The sequence below is a fragment of the Lottia gigantea genome, assembly GCF_000327385.1.
Source record: "Lottia gigantea unplaced genomic scaffold LOTGIsca_78, whole genome shotgun sequence".
Classification (NCBI taxonomy): Eukaryota; Metazoa; Mollusca; class Gastropoda; family Lottiidae; genus Lottia; species Lottia gigantea.
The window spans coordinates 184405-207439 of NW_008710601.1; the positions used below are offsets into that span (position 1 = coordinate 184405).

Genomic DNA, 23035 nt, shown 5'->3' on the forward strand with positions numbered 1-23035 from the left:
ATTGATAATCCGAGATATAAACAGTGGGGGTACTGTGTGGGGGAGGGGAAGCCAGTGGGGATGCAGGGGGGTGGGCCATTTGCCACCCTCCTAGAAAAGCGGTTTGTACCCGAACTTTATTTTCAACAAATCTAAATGTCTACCTTTTTTCTACACAATGTGTGTCAGAATACACAAAATAAACTAATTTTTTCTAAAAATGTTCTTGAGAGAACCCTTTAAGACGCTCTATGCGAGGCTTGCGACTATGACACCACCACAAAAATATGAAATCAGCCTCAGCAGTTGCCTACATTCCCCGATAACTGGTTCTCGGGCTCGCAACAAGACACGATTCCTTGGAGGGTCAATAGTGTATGGGGGCAATCCTTTATTTGGGGCCCCCTTGCCCACTTGTAACTATGGTAAGTTTTGACTATCGTCACTTCGTGGGTCTTATTATTCATGCGTGCAGCTCTTGTCTACGTCATGGAACACAGTTATTAGCACCCTGGTGGTGAGCCACTCCCTATAGCAACTTTATTCCCGCTGAATATTCATTTAATTCTAGAAATGATTTACTGATACCATATTTCGGTCTTTACTTTTCTGCAACTACCTATCAAGTAGTTTTCTAGTTTGCCACACAAAATAAATATATAGTTAATATTCACTGCTTTGGAAGCACTATTTAGGTTCTTCTATTTGTGTTTGTATGCAAAAGCCTACCCAACAGAAACAGGTGGATACCTAGTCTGAAACATATGCCTCCAGCCTCCAGATGTTTCTGTCTAGTGAATATTGAGACAGATTTGGGAATACTATTGGGTGAAACAGATGGAAACAACTTGACCATTCCGTTAGACATTTTGATAAATAAAATACTGAAATCATATTATTTATTTTTATTAGACACTCCTATTTCTGCCTCTTGTAGTTCATTTAAAAATGTTTTTGTTTTATTCATTAAAACTTTGATAGCTTCACACACTAAAACATCAGGTGGCAGTATTCCTGTTGATTCCACAGAAACTGAAATATATTAATTAAAAATTTGTAATGTAAATAAATTAGGAAATTTTAATTAAGTGGACTCAGTGAGAACTGATGTTAACTAACAACTGTGATCAAGGGTTGGTTTAGTTAACAACCAGATCAAATTTTTAATCAAAAAGGGAAAACATTAATAACTGATGGCAACTGCAGTATGTCAGGAAGCAGAGGGCTCAGGGAAGACTGAAACACTGCCTTGTATTCTATGAGTTATTGTCAGTTGCTAAGAGTGTAGTAGAAAATCACAGTGTTGTCAGAAGACCTTTAAGCTGTGATTACATGTGTGTGCAAATTGAACACCTCTGTAAGTGAAACGGATGGCCCAGTAAGCTGACAAGGTGCCCAAATTGTGAAATAGTCTTTATGACATCATTACTGTGGATCACAATACCATGCAGTTTCCCTTTTATGATGATGGCTTTGCGGAATCGATAGAGGAATCTGATTAATTGAAACTTACAGATAAAATGGTCTCTAACTCTGTTTAATTTAACTAAATCTTTTAATTCATCATGTCTATATACTTCTCTACTACACATATCTCTTCTAGCATGTACTACCTTAGCTTTCTTTTTCCCTGTTTAACACAAAGTAAAATATTATTCATTATTTAATAAAGTCAGATTAAACCATTTAATCCATATTACTAAATTATTCTGGTAGGTGGTTACAGATTACTGGGCATTACAATAATACTTGATCAAGAGTCTGAAACTGCTAATTTTTGTTATGGCTGTAAGGAACTTCGATGGCACCATTTGAAATATGCAACTACAAAGTGAAACAATCACAAGGCTCCGGCCTGCTCCATCTCAGAAACACAGAAAACAGACCTGTACTAAGAATAGCTCTATGTAAACTTAAGCATCCATGTTAAAAATTCATTTGCAGTTTCCTACTAAAACAGGTTTTGAAAACGACTAATATTGGAAAGATCAAACCGAAATCAGTATACCTTTATGTTGTTCTATTTCTATAACACCAGGTGAAAAAACTTTCTGTAATTTTTCAGCTAATTCATCTTCTATGGGTTGTTTTAATATTATTTCTGGTAGTAATCTGTAGGATGCTGTTGCTTAAATATATATTCAATATTGTCAAGGGCAATAACTCCTTACACACTTTCACTCATGAAAAGATAATTTGTTTACCAATGGACCTTAGATAGAATAAATAATCTAAGTACTAATGATTCAAACCTCAAAACGAAACCCAAAACAACATAATAAGGAATATTAGCAGCTAATGAACTTGAGGAAGTATATGAATAATAAGTGAGAAAGTATTTCATATTGAAAAGTGGTATCAGGTGTCTAGAAGAGAAAGCATACCCTTCCTGGCGCCTTACCTGTCATTGTTGCTCAACATACAGAACAAACAATTAGGATGGCAAAAACAAAATCAAAGATTTTTAAATTTTCATGAATATTCCATATGTGTGATTTGCTAGTGTAGATATCAAAACTTACTTACCAACTGGAGAAAACTTAGCATGGTCTTTTCCAATACCTTTTACACAATGCATTACAATGTCCATTTCTTGACCGGGCCTTAATTTAGCTATTAATATATCATCATGAACTGGTTTAATATCACCTTCTTTAAACTGAAATTATATTTTCATCATGTGTTTAATTTGAGACCCAAATGGACTAGCATAAAATAGGCATATGTTGCTTGGTAGGTCTACAAAATTATCTATCTGTTCTTCAAAGAAAAAGTTGCAATTCTTTTGGGTGATCAATGAGACTTGCAGCCATTAAATGATTTGGATTTCACCAAATGGCTAAACCAAGCCTTTTTTGTATATATCTGTCAAAAATAGTCATCAGGTAAGTGTAAAAATGTTTCTGGTATAAAAGACCATAAAGGTTGACAAAATAATTACTGGTGCCTTATATCTGATTTTCACAGAACTGAGATATTTTATGGTTATCAAAAAGCTGATATTCTAACTTACTATTTCAGATTGGTTTCCTACAGGTACCCATTTTAAATATTTGGTAGTTACTAAAAGAGAAACATCCAATTTAGAGTTTTTATCAAGACAAAGCAATTATTATATCCACTTACTGTTTTTGTTATAAAAGTGAACACAATCACAAAATATTTTCAATGTTTAAATAGTGCTCAATACATCAATTGTGTGATATTTGCATATCAGGTATACTAAGTTGTTTATATTTGTCAAAAGTTGTGTCTTTGAGTGCTTACAATTCAATATTTACCTTTATGATCTTTATACATTTCATCAGGATCTGTAGCATCTTTCACTTCTTTATTTCTACTGCATTTTACTTTTAGATGAAACTCTATTGTATCTTCTGCTGTTCCTTCTGTATCACCTTATAATGTTAAATATAAACATCTTATTAATTAAAATAACACACAAAACCACAAAATTAAACAACATGATCAGTAATTTGACCATTTTTAGACTGATATCCATTATCCAATATTCCTGTGCATTTGTCTTTCTGTCCCCAGGTTTTACAAAACATAAGTGTGACCTGATAAGAAATTCTATTTACGTAATCTTTCAATAATACTTCAATGGCTGCATTCTAAACCCTTAATGGCTGCAATCTATCCCAGTTGTAGAGTCTGTGCATACACAGACAATTATGGTTGAGGAGAATCCCATGTTATAGGGATTGTAAAGAGGTTTTCTAAAAGTTTTATCACATATTAAGTCCATTTGTGATTAGTGACATCATCAAACACTTAATTTTAGTGGAATTGCAGGAACCACAGATGTCTGAATGAAAATTGAAATGGTGCACATTGATGCTATCAGTGTCCAAATACAAATAAAACATTTAGTAAACCTCTTTACAATCATTTTTAACTGCCTTATATCACAAATGGCATTAAGGTTCAGAAGATATGTAAGATAAATGATAATTGTATAGAACAATTACATACCTTCAGCTCTGTATTCAAAGAGTCTAGGATCAGCTCTAATAGGTATTAATCCTAATCTGTGTGCTAATACTTCATCTTGTATTATAGATGTATTATTATACATAAATACCTTTTCTATAGCCATAGTTGGTACCTTAGAAAAATATAAAATTTTCATATGCAGATTTGAAGTTTTGCTACTGTACTGGATTCACTTTCAAATGCACATATTACTGATATTATGGCATCACCAGCACATGTGAAAGTCAGTAAAAATTGGCGCATATTAACAATAGACTTAACATGTGGTAAGAGTATTTTGTGTTGATCTACAGGCTGAAAAATCAGAATTATTTGTCTGTGATCCGATTTCAGAAAAGGAAAGCTTACCTCAACCAACAAAATTCTTCTAAAAGCATTGGCTATGGCAGCATCTACTCCTATCATATCAAACTCTAGTTCATCTCCTTCTAACTTCTTAACATCTATTTTAAATTTCTATAAAAAAAAAATATTGTTAACAGTGATCAATTGATCCAAAATATTTTCCAAAATAATTGCATAAAAATGATTTTATTCTTATATTATCACAACATCAACAAATTATAAAAAAGCCTTCATACCTTTTCAAATTTCTTCAGATTCCAAGAATCATCATATCCATCATAATTTCCCGGGAAATCTGTACTATGAACCTTAATAACAAACAGTTTATATTAGTAGAATTGATTTCTCATTTTATAATAAACAGCTATTTGAATGATACCATTTACCGCCTCGAGTCCTTGTCTCCTGTCCAATCAGTAAATTTTAGTTAATTGTTTATTTTTTTGTGAATCAGAATACGTGTGACTAGATACTACTTGTCACTTACATTTTTTAAAAAAAGGTCAATGCCTTAAGTAATCCCTGCAATCAATTTCAATAAATAAGCTCCTGATGACAGTCAGATTAGACTATCTTTACTTTATTGTAGCTTATTCCTATGCACATAAGAATACTCAAAAATATTTTTGTGGCTGACAAAAGAAGATTATGTTTGGTCAAGAGAGATGTTAAGGCCTACCAATCAAGGCTGTTTATGACATCTATCAAAATGATCATAACAACGACACACACTCAGTCACTGCATAAAAAAAGTGCAAAATAAAAATTCGACATTTTGAGGTGATAGTTTCCTATCCTACAGTAGAGTAATTTAACTTGACATACATTGTCTACACCGTGTTCATGTAACGTGACCCTTGAACGAATTTCGTCTATTCTTTCCATGTCTATTGTATAATTTCTATTTTGTTTTCAAGCACTTAATTTGTTGTGATTTTTAACCAAATATCAAAACATTGCAGCATGGATAGGAAACGGAAATTAATAATACTCATGCGCAGTTGTACAGGAAGTTAATAAATGAATTCATGTGCATGCGCACAAAAGGGGAGGAGACCGGTGTTGACATAAAATTATTCTGAATTTGTCTGCAAAATGGTAATTATATTCGACAATTTAATAGTACTTCTGTGAGAATTACATTGTCCATTTTCAAAAACTTTCTATGCGTTTGGTCTAACTGCCGTATTATCACCATTCCCAAAAACATTGTTAAATGATAAATGAAATATGCACCTTTTCCATCATCCCCTCACTAGAATCTACTGACTTTCATCATTCGTCATTCATGATTCTCTTTTTCATTTAATTTTGACTCTTAAAGATAAAAATTTGATTCAACTACCGTACTGCTAGTCTTTAAATTCTAAACGGCAAGATTCGATAAGTAAGAAATTGTTGCCTTCTAAGGTACATTGCAATATAAAGTAATGTACATGCATAATTTTCTTTTCAGATTCGTTTTGTTTTGATTCAAAATAGAGCTGGGAAAACTCGTTTGGCAAAATGGTACATGCATTTTGATGATGATGAGAAACAGAAGCTCATTGAAGAAGTCCACGCTGTCGTCACTGTGCGAGATGCTAAACACACTAACTTTGTTGAGGTGAATACATTTAGCTACAAAATTAAGTACCTTGATTAAGCAAGCCTATGCTATAGTAACATCACCTTAAGTTATGGATAAGTTGTACTAATAGAGTTATATATATAGTTATATTACCATATGATGAGTTCAAAATTCTAACATTTTTTTTAAAATTTATTGACTTATTTTTCCCTAAACTCTTAATTGTTATATTCCATTTCAGTTCCGTAATTTTAAAATAGTCTACAGAAGATATGCTGGTTTATATTTCTGTATTTGTGTGGATGTCAATGACAACAATTTAGCTTATCTAGAGGCAATTCACAACTTTGTGGAAGTTTTGAATGAATTTTTCCATAATGTTTGTGAATTGGATCTAGTTTTCAACTTTTACAAGGTATTTATCAATTTGTGAATACATATCATAAAACTCTAGTTAGATATCACCTTTCAGTATAAATCTGATGTTGAGTTTGTCTTCAATTAAATGATGTCAAGTCAAAGTTTCCATTACCTTGTAAACATAATCCAGTGTAAATATTGCCCGACATCATGAAATGTGCATCCTCTCAATGACATAGATGTGGAACAATGCTTGTATGAATCCATAGGTTACATGGATGGAATCTTTTTATCCTTTGATATTTTTCCTTGTTTAGATTGGATGACTTGAATAATGAGGCCCCCTGGAAGAGTTCATAGCTACCATTTTCACTAATATCTTTTTATTTGGTTGTATTTACAGGTATATAGTGTTGTAGATGAAATGTTTTTAGCTGGTGAAATAAGAGAGACTAGCCAAACTAAAGTATTAAAACAATTATTAATGTTATCATCATTAGAGTAGTTTGTATATAAGCTATTGGAGCAGTGGTTATTGTGTTATTATGTTGGGACAATATTGAAAGCTGCAGTCAAACATCTTGTGAAAGACATGCTTTGAACATCAGTGGGATAGAGCTTAGGATTGCCCACAATCTGACAGGTCTTTAACCAACCTTTGGACTCTATTAGGCCATGATTCATCTGAACACAAAGAAGAATTTGATCTACATGGATGATGAAAGAGCACTCTTAAGATCATAGAAATAACTTTTGTGGTAATTTGTTGCCAAATAGTTTATAAAATCTGATTTAAAGAATACACAAAATTCGCTTCTGAAATTTGCCTTGCAGAATACAAAATTTCAAATGAAAAATATGTTGTGGTGGTAAAATGAATTGTACTAATTAATAGCCCGCCCCTAGATATTACTTGAGATTGTTATTGAACCCTTACATGTGTATCACTTATTTATCTTGTATTTTCACTCCTAGTACATGAACAATATTATTAGTTTCAGGTAGATAGATAAAACATTTGTATTTAATAAAAGGTCAATGGCAACTGTAGTGTAGATGGATATGTATATTGGTGAATTTGTTAGTCTGATTTTATTCATTATCAATTATCATTCCATTAGATGTCTGCAAACCTAGTTTCATTTAATCTTTATCATTTATTGCATATTATTGATATGTTTACAAAAAATGAAACTAATGATCTAAGTGAGATAACTCAGAGAACCAGGCTATGTATTCTCGAAACGATCTTCGCTAGGCCCAATCCTAGGCACTCGGGGCCTTTCTGTCCTAGATTAGGAGGTCTTAGCTTAAAACCGTTTTTGAGAGTAGGATAGGATAAGGTCCTATGTTTTAAGACAGTTTCTAGGACATCCTAGTGCTAAGATCGTTTTGAGGGGCCAGTGGTTTATTTCACCAAATTTTAACTTGATATTATCAAGAAATAAAGCAATCTAGCTGATTTCATAAACTGAATTTGAAATCAATTGCTAAACAGGTCAACAATGCCTTAATATTACTTCAAATAAAATGTTCACAAATGATATATTTGAAAATCATGTTAAATTTTGAGTTTTGATTTATCAGATAAATATATCATTAGATTACATGTCATCTTTTGGTTCCTTTTTGTTATATTATACTCATAGTCCTTAAGATATATTATGCTATATAAATGGTATTAAAACTACATACTTTATTCTTTCCCTGCCCAATTATGAGAAAGCTGTGCTAATCTACTTAAAAAAATCAGCTGTTGATGATAAACCTACTTATTATGCATTTATTGACAGAAAATTACATCAATGTTGGATGTGTTCACTTCAGGAATTTGCATTGATGAATAAAGGGAAATAACTCTTCTTAAGTTGACAATATTATCCCCCTTTGACCACAAACCTCTAATATTGTCGAGACACGAATCTTGCTTACCCTTATAAGTGAGCATATCTTAAGCCTTAAGAAAAGTTATTGGTTTTGTGTGAATTCAAATGCCCAATGAAGTAAAAGTCTTATTTCATCTTCAAAATTTATATCACTATCCTTTCAGGTGTTGGCAGTTATATTTTGCTAATAAAAAATACGGTGGGGTCAAAACTCCAAAAAATAAAGACCAACAAGTAATATTTGGTTATACATAGTTTTATTATAGGATAGTTATAAATGTACAACAAAATATAATGTCTATATATTACAAATTGGCCCCATAAAAAAAACCTCAACAAAGCAATATAGTGGTTCATTGTTTCCTGTATTATATACATATTAAAACTAGTACCTAATTACTTAAAATACATGTACAAACATCAATCTATAACCATCAACACCACTTCCTAATGTAGATTCAAAGCTTCTTTGTTCTTATGCCATTTTTTGCTACTTCGTATTGTAATTCACAAAAATATATAAGGAGACAGCTCTTTGACATAAATTCTTTGTGTTGTTTTAATGAACACCAATGTACATCTGTAAATTCATTTAAAATGAGCAAAAAGACATTATTTTTGGCAATAATTACATGCAATATAGTATTTGTAATGTAAGTTAATTCATATACTCAAGAATCACAACCATAATTTGAATAGAAATAATAATTGCAGGTATGTGGTTAGGTTTACATTATGAAAGACCTTGACATTGACATCTATATTGTACTTTCATAATCTGAAACTAAAATACATCAAAATGTCAGTTTTGGAGAACGAAGGTAACTAACTTTCCCCCCCTATTGTTAATAATTAATGCATAAGAAACTGATGTGGCAAAGTCATATACTTTGAACTACAAGTAATCTTGTATATTACATGATAATAATATATTTGATCTAAGAAAATAACAGCAGTTTCACAGACCATTCAGGTAATTATGAAACCGACAAAGTAGTTTAGTGTTTAAAAGCTGCAGCTGAATAGTTACCATTCTATGATATTTTAATCATGATTTTACTATAAATCACCTTTTTCAAAATAATTTAGTGTATTAAATACATCTGAATGAGAATTCAAAAATATAATGCACAATAGCCACAAACATAATCAAACAGATTAGAAAAGTAGATCAGGATTGCTATGCTATAGAAGACAAAATAAGGAACCTGCCCAAGAAAACAATTCTCAAACTAAAAACTCAACAAAATTATACAAAATGATACAGAAATGATAGGCTAAGAATTATAATAAAAGACTACGTACATAGAAATATTGAGCAAAGATTATAAAAAAGATCATGCAAGATACATGGAAGGTATATATATTACATTTATAAAACATATAGCACTATTTATATTTTCATGTTTTAAGACAAATTTTAATGAAATAAGAATGCAATTTTGAACTTTTGCATCATTAATGTGTCCATATCTTTTTCAAAATGTCAAATTTCTCGTTGCATATTTTATCACACAAAAAGACATAATTATTCAAATGAATGAGAAATTTAGTTTAGTTTGATTTTGACTTTAAAATAACTTGAAATTTACCATTAGGCACATTATACGTTACGAAAATCGAAATAAACATTTAAATGGCACAATAATGAAAGATGTCCAAGAATTACATTTCACCAGTATCTGTTTGTAAATGAACAGGAATTGATGATAAAACAGGAGCACCATCTGATTTTCTTGATGATTGTTTGGGGGATCTTTGACTATTGTGGCGTCTGGGGGATCCAGGAGATACTAAACGTTTTAAGGGTTTGTTTGGGGAAATACATTTTGATTTAGGGGTTTGAGCAAAGCGTAAAACATTTCTTGGTGTCAGACCACCAGCAGTTCTTAAAACAACATAATCACCAATGTCTTCATCTAATTTTGTTGTGGTGGATTCTTTACCCACAACATTTGCACAATCTTTTAAAGCTTGTCGCTGAGGAGTACAAATGTCATTAATTGTTTCCATTAAAGAAGAACTTAAGTCCACATGTTGACCTTTAAATGATGGTGTACGTCCAATGGAAGAGTTGACTGATTTAGCTGGTTCCTCAGATTCTGCTTCATATGTTGGATTAAAAACATCATCCTCAGGGGTGTCAGTTGATTCTGTCAATGCAGAAATATTTATTGACTCAGAACAAGATGCTGAAGCTGAATCAATGGAACTTATGGAGATGGAGCTGTCAGACACGATGCTATTTGTGCAAGAACTTTTAGGCTTATTCTTATCAGTATAATAGACATTAGGTCGAATTGATGGTTTAACAAACTCAAAGTCTTCAGAACCAGAACCAGTACTTGTAGCAGGGTCTGAAGATTTCAACAAATTTGTAGAAATGGGAACTTTTGCTGTTCCCTTTGGTAAAGATCCCTTTTCTTTAGCAAGCATTCCAAGCTCTCTAAATTTAGATGCTTGGACATCGTTTTTGGCAAAGATGGTAGGAATTCGAATTGGAGACATGCCTCTTTTTCTTGTGGTTGAATTTGGAAAACGATAAGGGGAAGCGAATTTTTCCTTGGTTTCTGGAGTTTCCAAGTTTTTTACATTTTCAGCAACTTTTCCACTATTATTTTTCTGTATATTGATGATACTGTTATGTTTAGGTATACTTGTATCAGCTCTTTTAATAATATTACTATCAGATTCAATCTCTATTGATTCAGTTTCCATCTGTTCTTCAGAAGCAATTTCAGTGTCAGTGACATGTATAGTTGGAAGGTCCATCACTGTATCTTCCTCTTCACACTTCATGTCCACCAGACTGCCCATATTGATAGAGGCCCTACTGCTGTCTCTGGAAAAAGATTTCTGTGGTGATTTAACAGGAACTTGAAAATCTTCGGCACATTTGGAGCCCTTTTTATCAGAAAGGAACCCAGCACGAGCTAAAAGTTTATGGGTTTCTTTACTAATTTGTAAGTTTGGTTTTATATTTGGAGGTGGGCGGTTAAAACTGTTACTGGTACAGAACATACTCTGTGAACGTACAACTTGACATTTGGGTACATCAGACTGGTTTAAGTCATAGGATGATAAAGATTTCTTGGGATTTCCAACATTTTCAGATTTTGATGTTTCACTTTCATCAAGATCTAACCTTGTGGAATCCATCAACATACTTTCTTCTATAAAAGCAGTATCTAAAGAGGATTTTGGATTAGTGTTCATGTTCAGCATGGTGTCATCTAAAAGGGATCCTTTACCACTATCTGTTGACATACTTCTTTCAATCTGTGGTTGGGAACTAGCCAATGATGCTTCTGATACCGAACTCATCAAACTATCTGTACTATTACTGGATTGGATCTGTTTTTCTTTGGAGGACTTATGAGAAACTATCACTGGCTTCCCACCTTTTGGCACAAAGACAACTGTGTTGCCAGAGATCGTTGAAAATCCAGTTTCTGATTCATCTGAATCATAAGCTTTATCTTGCTTGTCAGAAAATCTGGAAGGGGGTGGAAAAATCTTTTGAGAATGTGTTGAAGCCTGTGATACTGATGATCCAATTGAAGTTCCAGACAAACTTTTGATGGAAGCATTATCAGCATTTCTCCTCTGCTGTGCTTCTACAGCTTCTTGACAGGTAAGAGTAGTTTCAGACATTGTTGGAACCACCATTGGTATGGGATTACTGATATCTGATTTATCAAAGCTTCTTCGAAGTTTCTTTAAATCACAAGGTTTGCCTTTGAGTAAACCATTAGTTATGGTATTAGGGGCTCCACGTTTCAGATTAGCATAGTCTGCAGAATGTGAACGTCGAGCAGGTTTCTTGGGAGATCTGTCAGCAGTAGGGTCTGAAGATGAAGTGTGGGCATTTCTTTGTAAGGATCGTCCTCTTTCTTGTGTTTGGTCAAAATCCGGAACATCTGCCTCTGAGATGAAGCCTTCGTTGAGGGAATTAGTTTGTGATAAAACAGAGATATCTGGTAAAGATGGTGATGAAGGTAATTTAGATGATAATGGTGAATCAGACTGACTTTTATATATACCAGAGCTCGGAGAAGAGTCTGGTGGGCTTGCCAGTCGTTCACCAATACTACTGGTGGATGATATACTTTCAGCATCCTGAAAATACACATTGTTATAGATTCAGGACCAAAAATTTTAATAACATTACAACCATAAAAATACAAATGGCTAAGAGGTCATCCCATGCCAACAGGTGATTCAGATATATAATCTCTAGGAAGGTTGATGTAGAAAGGAAATATTTGGTGTATCAGGAAAGTAAGTGAAGTACTAGTAAGTGAACAGGAACAAAAAGTAATCAAATGTATTTTATTGCTTTGATAAGGTGCTTCCCTGCAATTGAATAATCAAGAACCATAAAGAGTTCATATAAACTCCAAAAAAACAAAACCGGACTTGTAAGACAAACCCTACCTTATCACTCTTACTACCACTCAATCTTCTAAATATGTTCTTTCCCTTTGGTTTCTTGATGGAACCATTGGATATATTATTACTGGTATTACTTGTATTAGCATGACTACTGAAAAGACAATTGTACAATTTACTATCAATATTTCTATCAATATTTTAATTACTGTGTAATTGATTATAACTGAATATATAGTACTAACAAGAAAGCTCTTAAAAATAACAGCGTAAAACTATTGAAAGTTAAAAGTTAATAAAAGTTTGTTTATTACACAGGAATTTTATTGCTTACTACTATATGTCCTATTAATTGGTAGACATGTGTTGAATACATATTGTTAGTGCACAAGTGCATTCATTCCAATGAACCCTTAGCAATGCTAGCTGAATGCAGTTCATCAATGGATAACCCTTGGACTACTACACTAATGTTTCTGCAATCTTACTATCGTGTAAAACTCCCAATGTAAAAGTGACAACTAAAAAAAATATTTTCATTTTTTCAAAGTTAGTCCTCTTGTAACCAAATTTTTTTTAGATTTAACATATATTTCTTTGATTATAAATTTAATTTAAATAAGGATTAGGCAAATCTAATCTGATGAAAATCTAAGTTACACAAAAACCCTGTAATCAAAAAAAGCGACAATAGAAATCAATGAACCATAACAAAGGCCTTGGGGTCACAATAATCTGATGCCCTACCCTGGGGCTGAGTATAATCTGTGGCTAGATATATGTAAATTAGAGGTGTGATAAATAATGAGAATAAGCCACCTGTTGGATATATTTTAACAGATTTTAAACCTATAATAAATACTGACAGATGTTTTTAAATGATATTTTCTTATCTCACTAAGATTAGGTTAGATAATTTTTTTTCTTATTCAAATCAATGCAATTCATGACATTAAAGTGCAAGTGTGCACCAATTCACATATAGTTTAATGTAATGAAGACTATAAAGCTGATAATTTTTCTTTATGTTCCAACGAAGTAAGTTGATAAAACAAGGACTTTAATAGATAACCAATATAAAATTCACAATATCAACAAACTGAAAATTGTGGAACACTGGGAAAAGGATTCAGTCAAAATTCCTGCCTGTGGCACACATACCCTTTAATTTTATCTTTTGATCACAATATCATCGAAAAAACACATATATATTGGAACACTGGGAAAAGGATTCGGTCACAATTCCTGCCTATGGCACACATCCCCTTTAATACCATTTTGATCAGAATATCAATAAAAACCCTTATATTTTGGAACACATGGAAAAGGATTTAGTCACAATTTCTGGCCGTGGCACACATCCCCTTTAAGTTTATCTTTTAATATATTATATAACACCTTTGAAGACATAAATTTATATCAATGACCTATATGAACGTTGACAGTTGAAGTGAACTAAGTTAAAGAGATTTTACTTTATTTATCTAATCCAGATGGTAGCTGAACCAGAAAAAAAAGGCAAATTAACGAGGTCAAGGTTACAGCAGACTATTAGTCTACAGGTCTGCAAACATAGGTCTAACTCATTTATCACAACCACCAGTGCCTACTCAGAGAAATGGCAGTATCAAATGAGCCAAAAAATGGAATAAAAGAAAGTACAAACCTCACTGTTTTTTTACTACTGCCAGGACTAAACAAGAACTTTTTACGTGGGGTTTTCATATCCTTTGTAGTTGGTGTAGGGGTAGGTGTAGCTGTAAAGTTAGGTATACAATGCTCACTAAAGTTTATACATGGACTATCAATTGTACCTAACCTCTCCATTTCTGAAAATTGTCAAATTGTCTTGTTTTTCTCAAGAGAAAATTTAAAACTAAACTACTTGCATGCTCAGGATAGACTTGGAGAATGGAAATTTGAAGAAATAAAAAGAATAAAAAAATAAGAGTAATCAAAAGATTCCTAATCAAAGAGCTTGCTCAAAAGAACAAGGCTTAATATAAAGAGACATGCCTTTAAAATGTCCTCTTTTCAACACACTGACCAATCTGACTAGACATTCAGTATTCTAAAACTTTAAAAATATACCTTAATGCAATCTTCATAGAATGAAATGCAAATGAAGCAATCAATAATATCATACCTGAAAGATCAATCTTTCTAGCTGGTGTAAAAGGTGTATTACCTAGTGCTGTTTGTTGTGGTAAATGCTGAATAATGGCTTTTCTGCAGAAAAAGAGGTTTTAGTTAGAAATTTTAAGTTTCTATCATAGCATTCATATAAAATGTTTTTAATTATCACTTGCATATGGTTGCGAATAAGATTAACGGTCATAAGTTTCGAGCACACTTATGCAAATGAGTAGTGAATTGCATTTGGAACTCTAGACCAGTCATTATTTGCAACCATACCAATCGCTTTGGTATGCGGGCACCTTTTAAACTTACTTTTTAGTGGCTGAGAAAGGAACGAAATCACCAGAAGCTTTTCTCTTTCTCATAACAACTGGTGTAGCTGCTATACAGGGTGGTGGCTGATCTGTAGTTATATTATTCTGTGATATAGAACATTCATTAGCTGTAAGGTTAATAGAACATGTACTGCCTTGCGTGGTATTACCCTGTGTTGAACTAGTATTACCAGTACCATGTTTAGTATGTTCTTTACCATCTGTTGATCTACGTAATTTTGCTATACCATGTGCAATAGTGCTTACAAACCCTGCAAAGATACAATGGAATTAAAGTCAATTTTTGATGGCTTTGAAAGTAACTTTTTTTAAAGTAATAAATGTATCTTAAATATTACTGATGCTCTTCATTCTTGGAATTATCTAGAGCCAAAATCTGAAGTAATCTGACAATAATTGTTGGAATCTATATAAAGCTAATATCCTTTTTAAATTTTGCCAGGACAGCAGCATTAGCCTGCTCTTTTATTGTTTCCAACTGTCGTGGGATCTTTAATATGCACAGCTTTTTCCAAGACAGTCCCTCTTTCCTACATCACTGAGCCACCCTGCATGGATCAAGGTTAGGACCTACTAATAGGCTACTAAATAGAATAGATAGATCTTTACTCATTGAGCTGTTGCCCCATAAAAATTGATTACACTCAAACAAGTTTAATACCTTGAAAAGATCCACTACGTTTACGCTTCTTTTCTTTTTTCTTACAATCTTTAGAATCTTCTAGTGTATTATCATCGCTAGCATCTAAATCTTCTTCACCATAGATTTCTACCATTTTACATGTTCTTTCATACAGATCATCAGAAACTAATCCTACACAGTCAGCATTCTTTATCAACAACTCTACTACAGCTGTTTGTATTTGAATCAACTTTTCTTCAGTTGAGTTCATTTTTTCACTCTTGCTATTCACATGCATAATATTTGGTGCCAAGACCACAGCAAGGTTACCAACATCCATTTTATTGGTATCAGAATGGAGAGCAATAAATGCCAAAAGTTTCATGGTATATCGTAAAGCACTAAGATATTCAGAGGGAAGCAGTAGACATAGTAACAAGATAGCATGAGTAGCCACTGGTAGACTACCCAGTTGATAACAACGGATAAATGTATCATGGTAAACACTGGTGAATAATGGTTCAGGTAGTTCACGATAAAACTGTTTAATAAGTCCTGTAACATCGTTAACGTTAGCATCACTAAAACTCTTTCCTTCTTCTATTTGTTGCTAAAAAATAAGTTAGGAGTCAAGTTTAATAATTACTATATTCACAGCCATTCTTATTATATATAGAACTTTAGTAGGCTAATTAAGACAAGCAATTTACCAAGTGCTCAGTGTATATGAGGGAAATTTTGCTTGACAGATACAAAGGAAGGTAAGACAAAGTAGGTTTAGGATTTTTTCAACTCTAGAAGTGAAAAAAACCTTATACCTACATAATGGAGCATATTGCAGGCAATAAATTCAAAAGGAATACCTTGAGTTCTTTCTGTCTACTGATAGCTCCTGACTTTCTAAAAATACCCTCTTGAGTAATATTAGCTACAATAACTTCCTCTGCATCAACTAAAAATCTGTAAACAAAAATTTCAAGATGCAGCATAAATAAGCATCCACATATTTGGGCACATATTTGTTTAGGACACCAAAAAGTAAGCATAGATATCTTAATTGTTTTGAAAGTAAAGATTGTTACAAATGCTAGTCATGTTTGGAAATGCTGTCAGGTATGACTAGTACTGTTTAAAACTCACTGTTCTGACCTTTTGCATTAAAATAAAAACTTACTTTGGTACGTAGCCACAATCACCAACATAAACACATGGTACATGTGATAAATAATTACCAAATATATTACTAGCTGACATTAACCCATCCTGAAAAAATCAGAGAAGGAAAACTTTTATAACTCAATATAAACTTAAAACATTTTTCAATGGGCCCTTCAAATAAGCATATCAACCAGAATAGGCCTAGTAAAATAACATGGTCAGGAGAAGGTCTAGCATGTATGTGGATCTATAGTATTTCAAGTGGGTGGTGGTGTTAAGGACTTAGATTTGTAGACGTAGGTAAAGGTTTGATTGCCTCAATTTGAAAAAAAATGTGTGTCATCAATAAGCTTATGATTACAGACAGTTTCAGTCAGATTTACCATGATCATGAGTTTTTGAATTTGGTAACAGATTCAAAAAATCTATTTCTTCACAAAAACAGCTGACTGTTTCAGGACTGCCAAAAAAATTATTTTACATAGGTATTATATTCTCTCTGCCATCTTCAATCTTATAAACTAACAGTAAATCAGTGATCATGTACTAGCCTATATTGTGATCCAGGCAGGTCTTAACATCTGCCAATCTGGACCTGCAAATCTCCTGGGCTGAGCAGTTAGTAGACTAAAATTTGGATAGGCCTAGAAAAATTTTATGCAATAATGTTAGGCTAGATCTAGATAATCAGTGCACTATCTAGAGCTGAGACAACTACCAAAATTTGAAATGAGATTTAAACTCGTGGCCTTGAACCTAATATGACCACAGTATCATTATTAAATGATTGTTTTGAGGTCAACTTACTTGATTTGGTCCACGCGATGTATTCAACTTTTTTGTCTTCTTGCTCTTCGGTAACTTGATGCCCTTTTCTCTCAAATCTTGTTCCGCAAGTTGCCTGAGTCTATGAACATGGTCTATAGTAAATATATTTCGATATCCTTCCATTTTAAGAACATAGCATTAAAATTTATAACAAAAACATGAACGTCTCACTGCATTATCAAATCCTCCATCTTGTTGTCTTCAAAACTCGCTCTCTTTGTTCTGATTGGTCTAAAATGTGTGTCAATCAATATAAGGAAGGGAGATAATCAAATGGTAAAATTGTGAGAAAATTGTAATAAATTGTTGTAAATTACGTTTGTACTACAAGGTAAAACATTGTATTTTTCTTTGCTTTTACTCTGTCGTATAATTATTTAATATAATTTATTGCACGTGCTGTAATAAACAGGTGCTTTGAGAGTGAAAAACTGAGGTTTAGAGAAATTTTACATTTTGATATTTTTATGTTTGCAGAGAAATTTTTGTAGACTATCAATAATACAAGTCTACTGTAAATTGTTATCTCTGTGTTTTTGATTTGATTATTGTTAGATTTTCAAATAACAATTATCTGCTAGTATTAAATATGGTTATTTGGGCACAGCCTTCTGCCGGGAGTTGATTACTTCTTTATTATAATACAGCTAATATGCAATTGGAAATAGGTTCATTAATTACATAACAGTTAATGATTTTTACATTGGATATGTTAGTCTACAAAAGGCTGATCTTACATTGTAAAAAATGCTTTCCATTGGCACTTTTTTTTTAAAAAAGTTACAGTGTTGTGTTTATAAATGAGTGGATGATAATTTGATATTACAAAGTAGCTTGCATAATTATCTGAAATGATTTGTTTCTAAAATGCTGAAGATTGCTGAAGATATTGCATAGTTATAGCAAAAATCTGATTAGATAAAAAATATTATAAATGAAAAAAAATTGTCTTGTTCTGATAGCAAAGGAATTATGGTTCTCAATTTTGGTTCTTGGAAACACTTAAATATTGCTACATAAGAGATATGGTGGTCTCTTGAAGAATGGTTTAAGAATTTACTTATCATGTATCACATTCTTGTCTTTGTGTAAAGGTTGTGACCTAAACATGGAAATGGACAATTGACAATTTTTTCAGAATTCTTCGCATGTTAATTGAGATAAGCTTATCGTTTTGGGTGTGTTAAGGAAAATGCAAACAGGAATGTCTGTTGAAATCCTGGATTTTTTAATTTGATAACGGATCCTAGTATGATTTCATGCGTATAATACACTTTATTTTCAATGAAAAAAAAGTAAAAAATTCAATTCATCATCAACAATACAATAAGATTTCTGTATTATTTGACAAAACTGTACTCTTTTAAGGACAAAAAATATCAATCTGAGTGAGAATCAACTTTTTCTTACAAGTCTTTATATTTTTATTTAATATCCAGCTGTCACGTGTATTTAGGGGAATCTGCCTTTTTTCGTTTTATAAACACAGTTTGACTAATTGGTTGCAGTAGACCATCTCGTCCATCCTTTTTTTAAAACTGATGACAACAGCACTTTGATTACTATTTGTATATGTATTAAACTCAATATTACCTGTGTAACAACTAACTCTCAACCAATCATTGGTTAAAACTTATATTATCATATGCAATAAGAACATAATGATATGATTAAGAATACATGATAATTCATTACAAACACCAATTAATCAAATAGTTTGCTTAATTTGACACTAAAAAACAAGGAAACCTATTTAATAATATATGATTATATTGTGTTATAATCTTATTGGTTTTTAGGTCTTTGGACTACAAAAACGAATTTCCATTTTAACCTTAACATTGGTGAACATTGCTTTAACCCTGTGCCAGTGCCTTCTTTTGGATAGTAACTTGTTCATCTGTATCACATATTGACAAGGCATTGTGTTGAATATTTGATGAGATACACTATAAGAGTAAAGATGTCAACAAGCAAGTCTATAAAGTAGAGAGTTAAAACCTACATGGTAAAATAAACACTATAAGATAATTAGCCAGGTAGATATAACAGTGTTATGTTTAATACAATATTAAGTAGGTCCAATATATTTGATCTATGACAGTCTAGTTACTCCTCTCTACTATTGAAGAGTTTGATCTTACTATTTGATGTCACCTCTTACTGGTATGACAATAGAAATACCTGTAATCTCTGATTTACTGCTATTGTTTCATTATCTATACCTGAATGGTATATACCACTTCTGCCGTTCAGAAGATTGTTTTATGGTTTGAATCAGTCAAAAATTCTCATGAAAACACCTTCTAAGAAACACAAATCTGCATCATATTGTGCTTTTTGATAGCTAACCATAGTTAAAGGGGCATTCCACTTTTTTTTGTAAAAAATTTCATTATCAAAAAGTTGCAAATTACACCTAAATATATTTCTAAAGTATGCTAAATGAATTTGTTTTACAAGGGTTGAATTAAAAACGGAGAGTCTAATTGTTAATTAAGCAGTTTGACCTAGTTTTAGTGTTAGGCTTTATAATGGCTTGATATTATTAATAATCCTTTAGTGACATTTAGGGGTAGAGGTGGTTATTTATGATATTATTAATAGGATGCATAGGGCCATGTTTTGAATGAAGTATTTGTTCCACCCAGGCCTGTACATTTGGGAGACGTTTTGAATAATTTTGGCATTAAACAATTAACTGCTGGATACTTTTAGTTAAAACAGCACATGTCTCTAGATTTAGGTGCATAGTTTTCACAAATTTGAGCAAAAAAAATCAATCTGCAAAAAAAGCAGAATGTTCCTTTAAATTTCGATTGTGCTTATTATGCTGAAACAATGAATCTGTATCTGAAAAAGTTACGTCTACATTCTCTAACCTTAAAAGCCTAGATTTAAACCCAATTTTGATTAACATTGTTCTCTCGATCCTTTTTGTAATGCAAAATCAACGGATTGTTGTTGCCAATTACTAGACAAAAGAAAAATAATTACATAGACACCAAATTTTCATTGCATACTCAATGTGGCTGACTTATAGTACATGTAGATATAAACCTCAAACAACTTGTAGTGTGTTACATAGGCCTACAATGTAATAAAAAATCCTTAAAATAAATGTTTTCAGAGAAAAGGATTGATTGCTAAGATAAGCCATAAAGGTATGAAATAGTGCCCTGATATTGAATTCATTGAATTCCAATTATGCTTATAATGCAGAAGAAACAATGTATCAGTATCTCAAAAATTTAGCACAACGTGAAACTCTGAGTAACAACAATCTGTTTTTTAAGTTCTGTTTTAATATTTATAAGGTATAGAGTATATAGAAATAAAACTCAAACTATATTAGAGTGTGCTACATAAAATGTAATAAATCCTAAAATCCTAAAATTATAGCAATTTTCTTGGCTGAATTTCATTTTTTTAAACAAGATTTCAAAACAGTTGATGAAATTTTCTGCTCTTGGCTAAATAGTGTCACTATTATTGCAGATTGTTTTATGACCGTGGTGAGACAGTTTTCATTGTCCTAAAGTCTTAACATGATAAAGTTGATGTCAGTATTTAATTCTAGATTAAAGTCAAATTGAAATTTTGTATAAGATTGTGTGGTGTTACATTGTTTTATGATGGTTAGATTTTCTCAGATAAGGAGATCACGTCAGAGTACATCAATGTGTTGTCAAGTCTTCAAAACCTCTCAGGTAGAACAACACCTTTATTGGATTACCTATGTATATCTGGTGTAAATATATTGTTTTATTGTCCATTTTGTGTTATGGATGATTAAAATTTCTCCCTTTTTTTCTGTTTTATCCTGATGCCTGTTTGTCTGAGATCAATTTAAGCTTTGCCCTTGGGATGACACCAAAGGGAACAATTTTGGCAGTCCTACACATGTAGACTGTAATCAGATTAATTAGTTTAATGATAATGATGATGAGAACTAGTAATGTTATAAATTGTCTAAAAATTAAGAGGATGTGGTTAAGGGGTCATTCCATCCCCATCGCCAGAAATAAATTGGTGCTGGGGCTCAGATTTTTTTACTCAGAAAATTTGAAGAATTAAGGCCAAGAGAACTCATTTCTGACAATTTTGAGGTGCCAAAAACATTTTTGATTTTGTACATGAATCAATCTCTGCTGAACTGAAGGAGATTTTGCTGGGGCTTAATTCTCACTTGCTGACAATGGATACAGACTGTAGCACATAGGGCTCAGTTTAATGTCCCTTTAAAGGACATGTAAGCTTGTCAAACCTGAATTATTAGCACATCTTGACCCATACATTGAGACTAAGCCACCACAGCTCAATAAAGATAAGCATGAACAATTTTCCAGTTTAATTCTGGTACAAATAGTGACAAATTTTAGAAAATCCTGGAGTGAGAGCCAACCTAGATAAAATTGTAGTTCTACAACAAAGAAGTATAACCAATTCTTAGATTGTTATCAAAGTAACTTGGTTGCTATAATTAATACTAGTTAATTAGTAACACCTCATTAGCAGGCTCCTGGGGGTCAGGACTAATGTCAGGGGTATCTGTTATGGCAGCAGTCTAGATGAAGATAACTATATAAGATAACAATGACAGTTGAAAGAAAGATTTCATTTCTCCCTTGTAGAATATAACAAGGGGTCATTTTTCTCAAAATTTAACTACTCTTAAGATAAAGCTAGATTTTGAGAAATACAGTAATCTGATTGGCTAATTAAACTAAACCTAAAATCGAACCCAGAAAGAGATTCTGGTCTGAAACTTTAAAAGACATGAGCCTCGGTACTTAATGTATCCAATGGAGAAAAACCTCAATATTAAAGTCAGAGTTCAAAGTGGATACAATTAAAATATATCGTCATTTTCAAAATTTTCAAAATTGTATTGCAAACTGATCAAATTACTTTGGAAAATTATGGGCCTAAACCAGACAAAAATTCAAAAGATCAAAAATTTAAACATGCCAGCAACTATTTTAAACACATTTGTTGAATTTTCTTTATATTCATATAGGATTTCTGAGTCCCATCTCTAGGATATGAATTGATATCCAAAATACAAAGAAAATTGACCTCCCTGACCCGTTAAAATTGGCAGAGCATATATCTATTATAGTTTGTTTAAGGTTGAGTTAAGAGATAATTAAATGTTTATTCAGTGTAATTCTATATTTCCCTGTCATAAACCAATCAAAAATCAGGTAGAAATCTCCTTGTTTTTACCAGAAAATATTTAGTATCAAAAATCATAACTTAGGTATTATATACCCAACTGTTGCATGTTTTTCACTTTATTTTTGCACAATTTTGTTGATGCTAATGCTTGCTGTGAAGATTAATAGTTTTTTTTATATTTTTATTCACTGTAAGTGTTGATGCTGGCAAATTTGAAGAATTAAAGGCCCAGAGAACTAAT

At 32.2% G+C, this 23035-nt stretch overlaps 3 protein-coding genes across 3 annotated transcripts; 1 reads left to right on the forward strand and 2 right to left on the reverse strand.

Moving 5' to 3' along the window:
• Nucleotides 1-865: 865 nt before the first annotated feature.
• On the reverse strand, nucleotides 866-5292 carry LOTGIDRAFT_196653 (hypothetical protein). Its single transcript, XM_009066573.1, has 10 exons — nucleotides 5149-5292; nucleotides 4560-4631; nucleotides 4327-4434; nucleotides 3958-4090; nucleotides 3261-3377; nucleotides 2993-3042; nucleotides 2506-2638; nucleotides 1988-2107; nucleotides 1493-1609; nucleotides 866-1011 (listed from the first exon to the last, which is right to left on the reverse strand). Exons 1-10 carry the CDS (start codon nucleotides 5206-5208, stop codon nucleotides 875-877), a joined length of 1047 nt encoding a protein of 348 aa, XP_009064821.1. The 5' UTR covers nucleotides 5209-5292; the 3' UTR covers nucleotides 866-874.
• An 83-nt stretch (nucleotides 5293-5375) lies between these two features.
• Nucleotides 5376-7943, forward strand: LOTGIDRAFT_204724 (hypothetical protein). Its single transcript, XM_009066574.1, has 4 exons — nucleotides 5376-5421; nucleotides 5780-5929; nucleotides 6135-6308; nucleotides 6657-7943. The coding sequence occupies exons 1-4, from the start codon at nucleotides 5419-5421 to the stop codon at nucleotides 6756-6758; spliced, it is 429 nt and encodes a 142-aa protein (XP_009064822.1). The 5' UTR covers nucleotides 5376-5418; the 3' UTR covers nucleotides 6759-7943.
• A 1861-nt stretch (nucleotides 7944-9804) lies between these two features.
• On the reverse strand, nucleotides 9805-17799 carry LOTGIDRAFT_236248 (hypothetical protein; the record flags this gene model as incomplete). The annotated part of the gene is made up of 9 exons (XM_009066575.1): nucleotides 17593-17799; nucleotides 16802-16890; nucleotides 16491-16587; nucleotides 15667-16237; nucleotides 14983-15256; nucleotides 14678-14760; nucleotides 14198-14288; nucleotides 12577-12685; nucleotides 9805-12258 (listed from the first exon to the last, which is right to left on the reverse strand). Exons 1-9 carry the CDS (start codon nucleotides 17734-17736, stop codon nucleotides 9805-9807), a joined length of 3912 nt encoding a protein of 1303 aa, XP_009064823.1. The 5' UTR covers nucleotides 17737-17799.
• Nucleotides 17800-23035: the final 5236 nt, after the last annotated feature.

Bases quoted from the DNA above. Each gene is read 5' to 3' on its own strand.
- LOTGIDRAFT_196653 (XM_009066573.1), bottom strand. From the start codon at position 5,208: ATGGAAAGAATAGACGAAATTCGTTCAAGGGTCACGTTACATGAACAC. The intron at 3,378-3,957 runs GTATGTAATTGT...TAACATTATAAG, and splicing joins CTTTGAATACAGAGCTGAAG to GTGATACAGAAGGAACAGCA. The intron at 3,043-3,260 runs GTAAATATTGAA...TTTCTCTTTTAG, and splicing joins AATGTATAAAGATCATAAAG to TAACTACCAAATATTTAAAA.
- LOTGIDRAFT_204724 (XM_009066574.1), top strand. The intron at 5,930-6,134 runs GTGAATACATTT...ATTCCATTTCAG, and splicing joins AACACACTAACTTTGTTGAG to TTCCGTAATTTTAAAATAGT. The intron at 6,309-6,656 runs GTATTTATCAAT...TTGTATTTACAG, and splicing joins TAGTTTTCAACTTTTACAAG to GTATATAGTGTTGTAGATGA.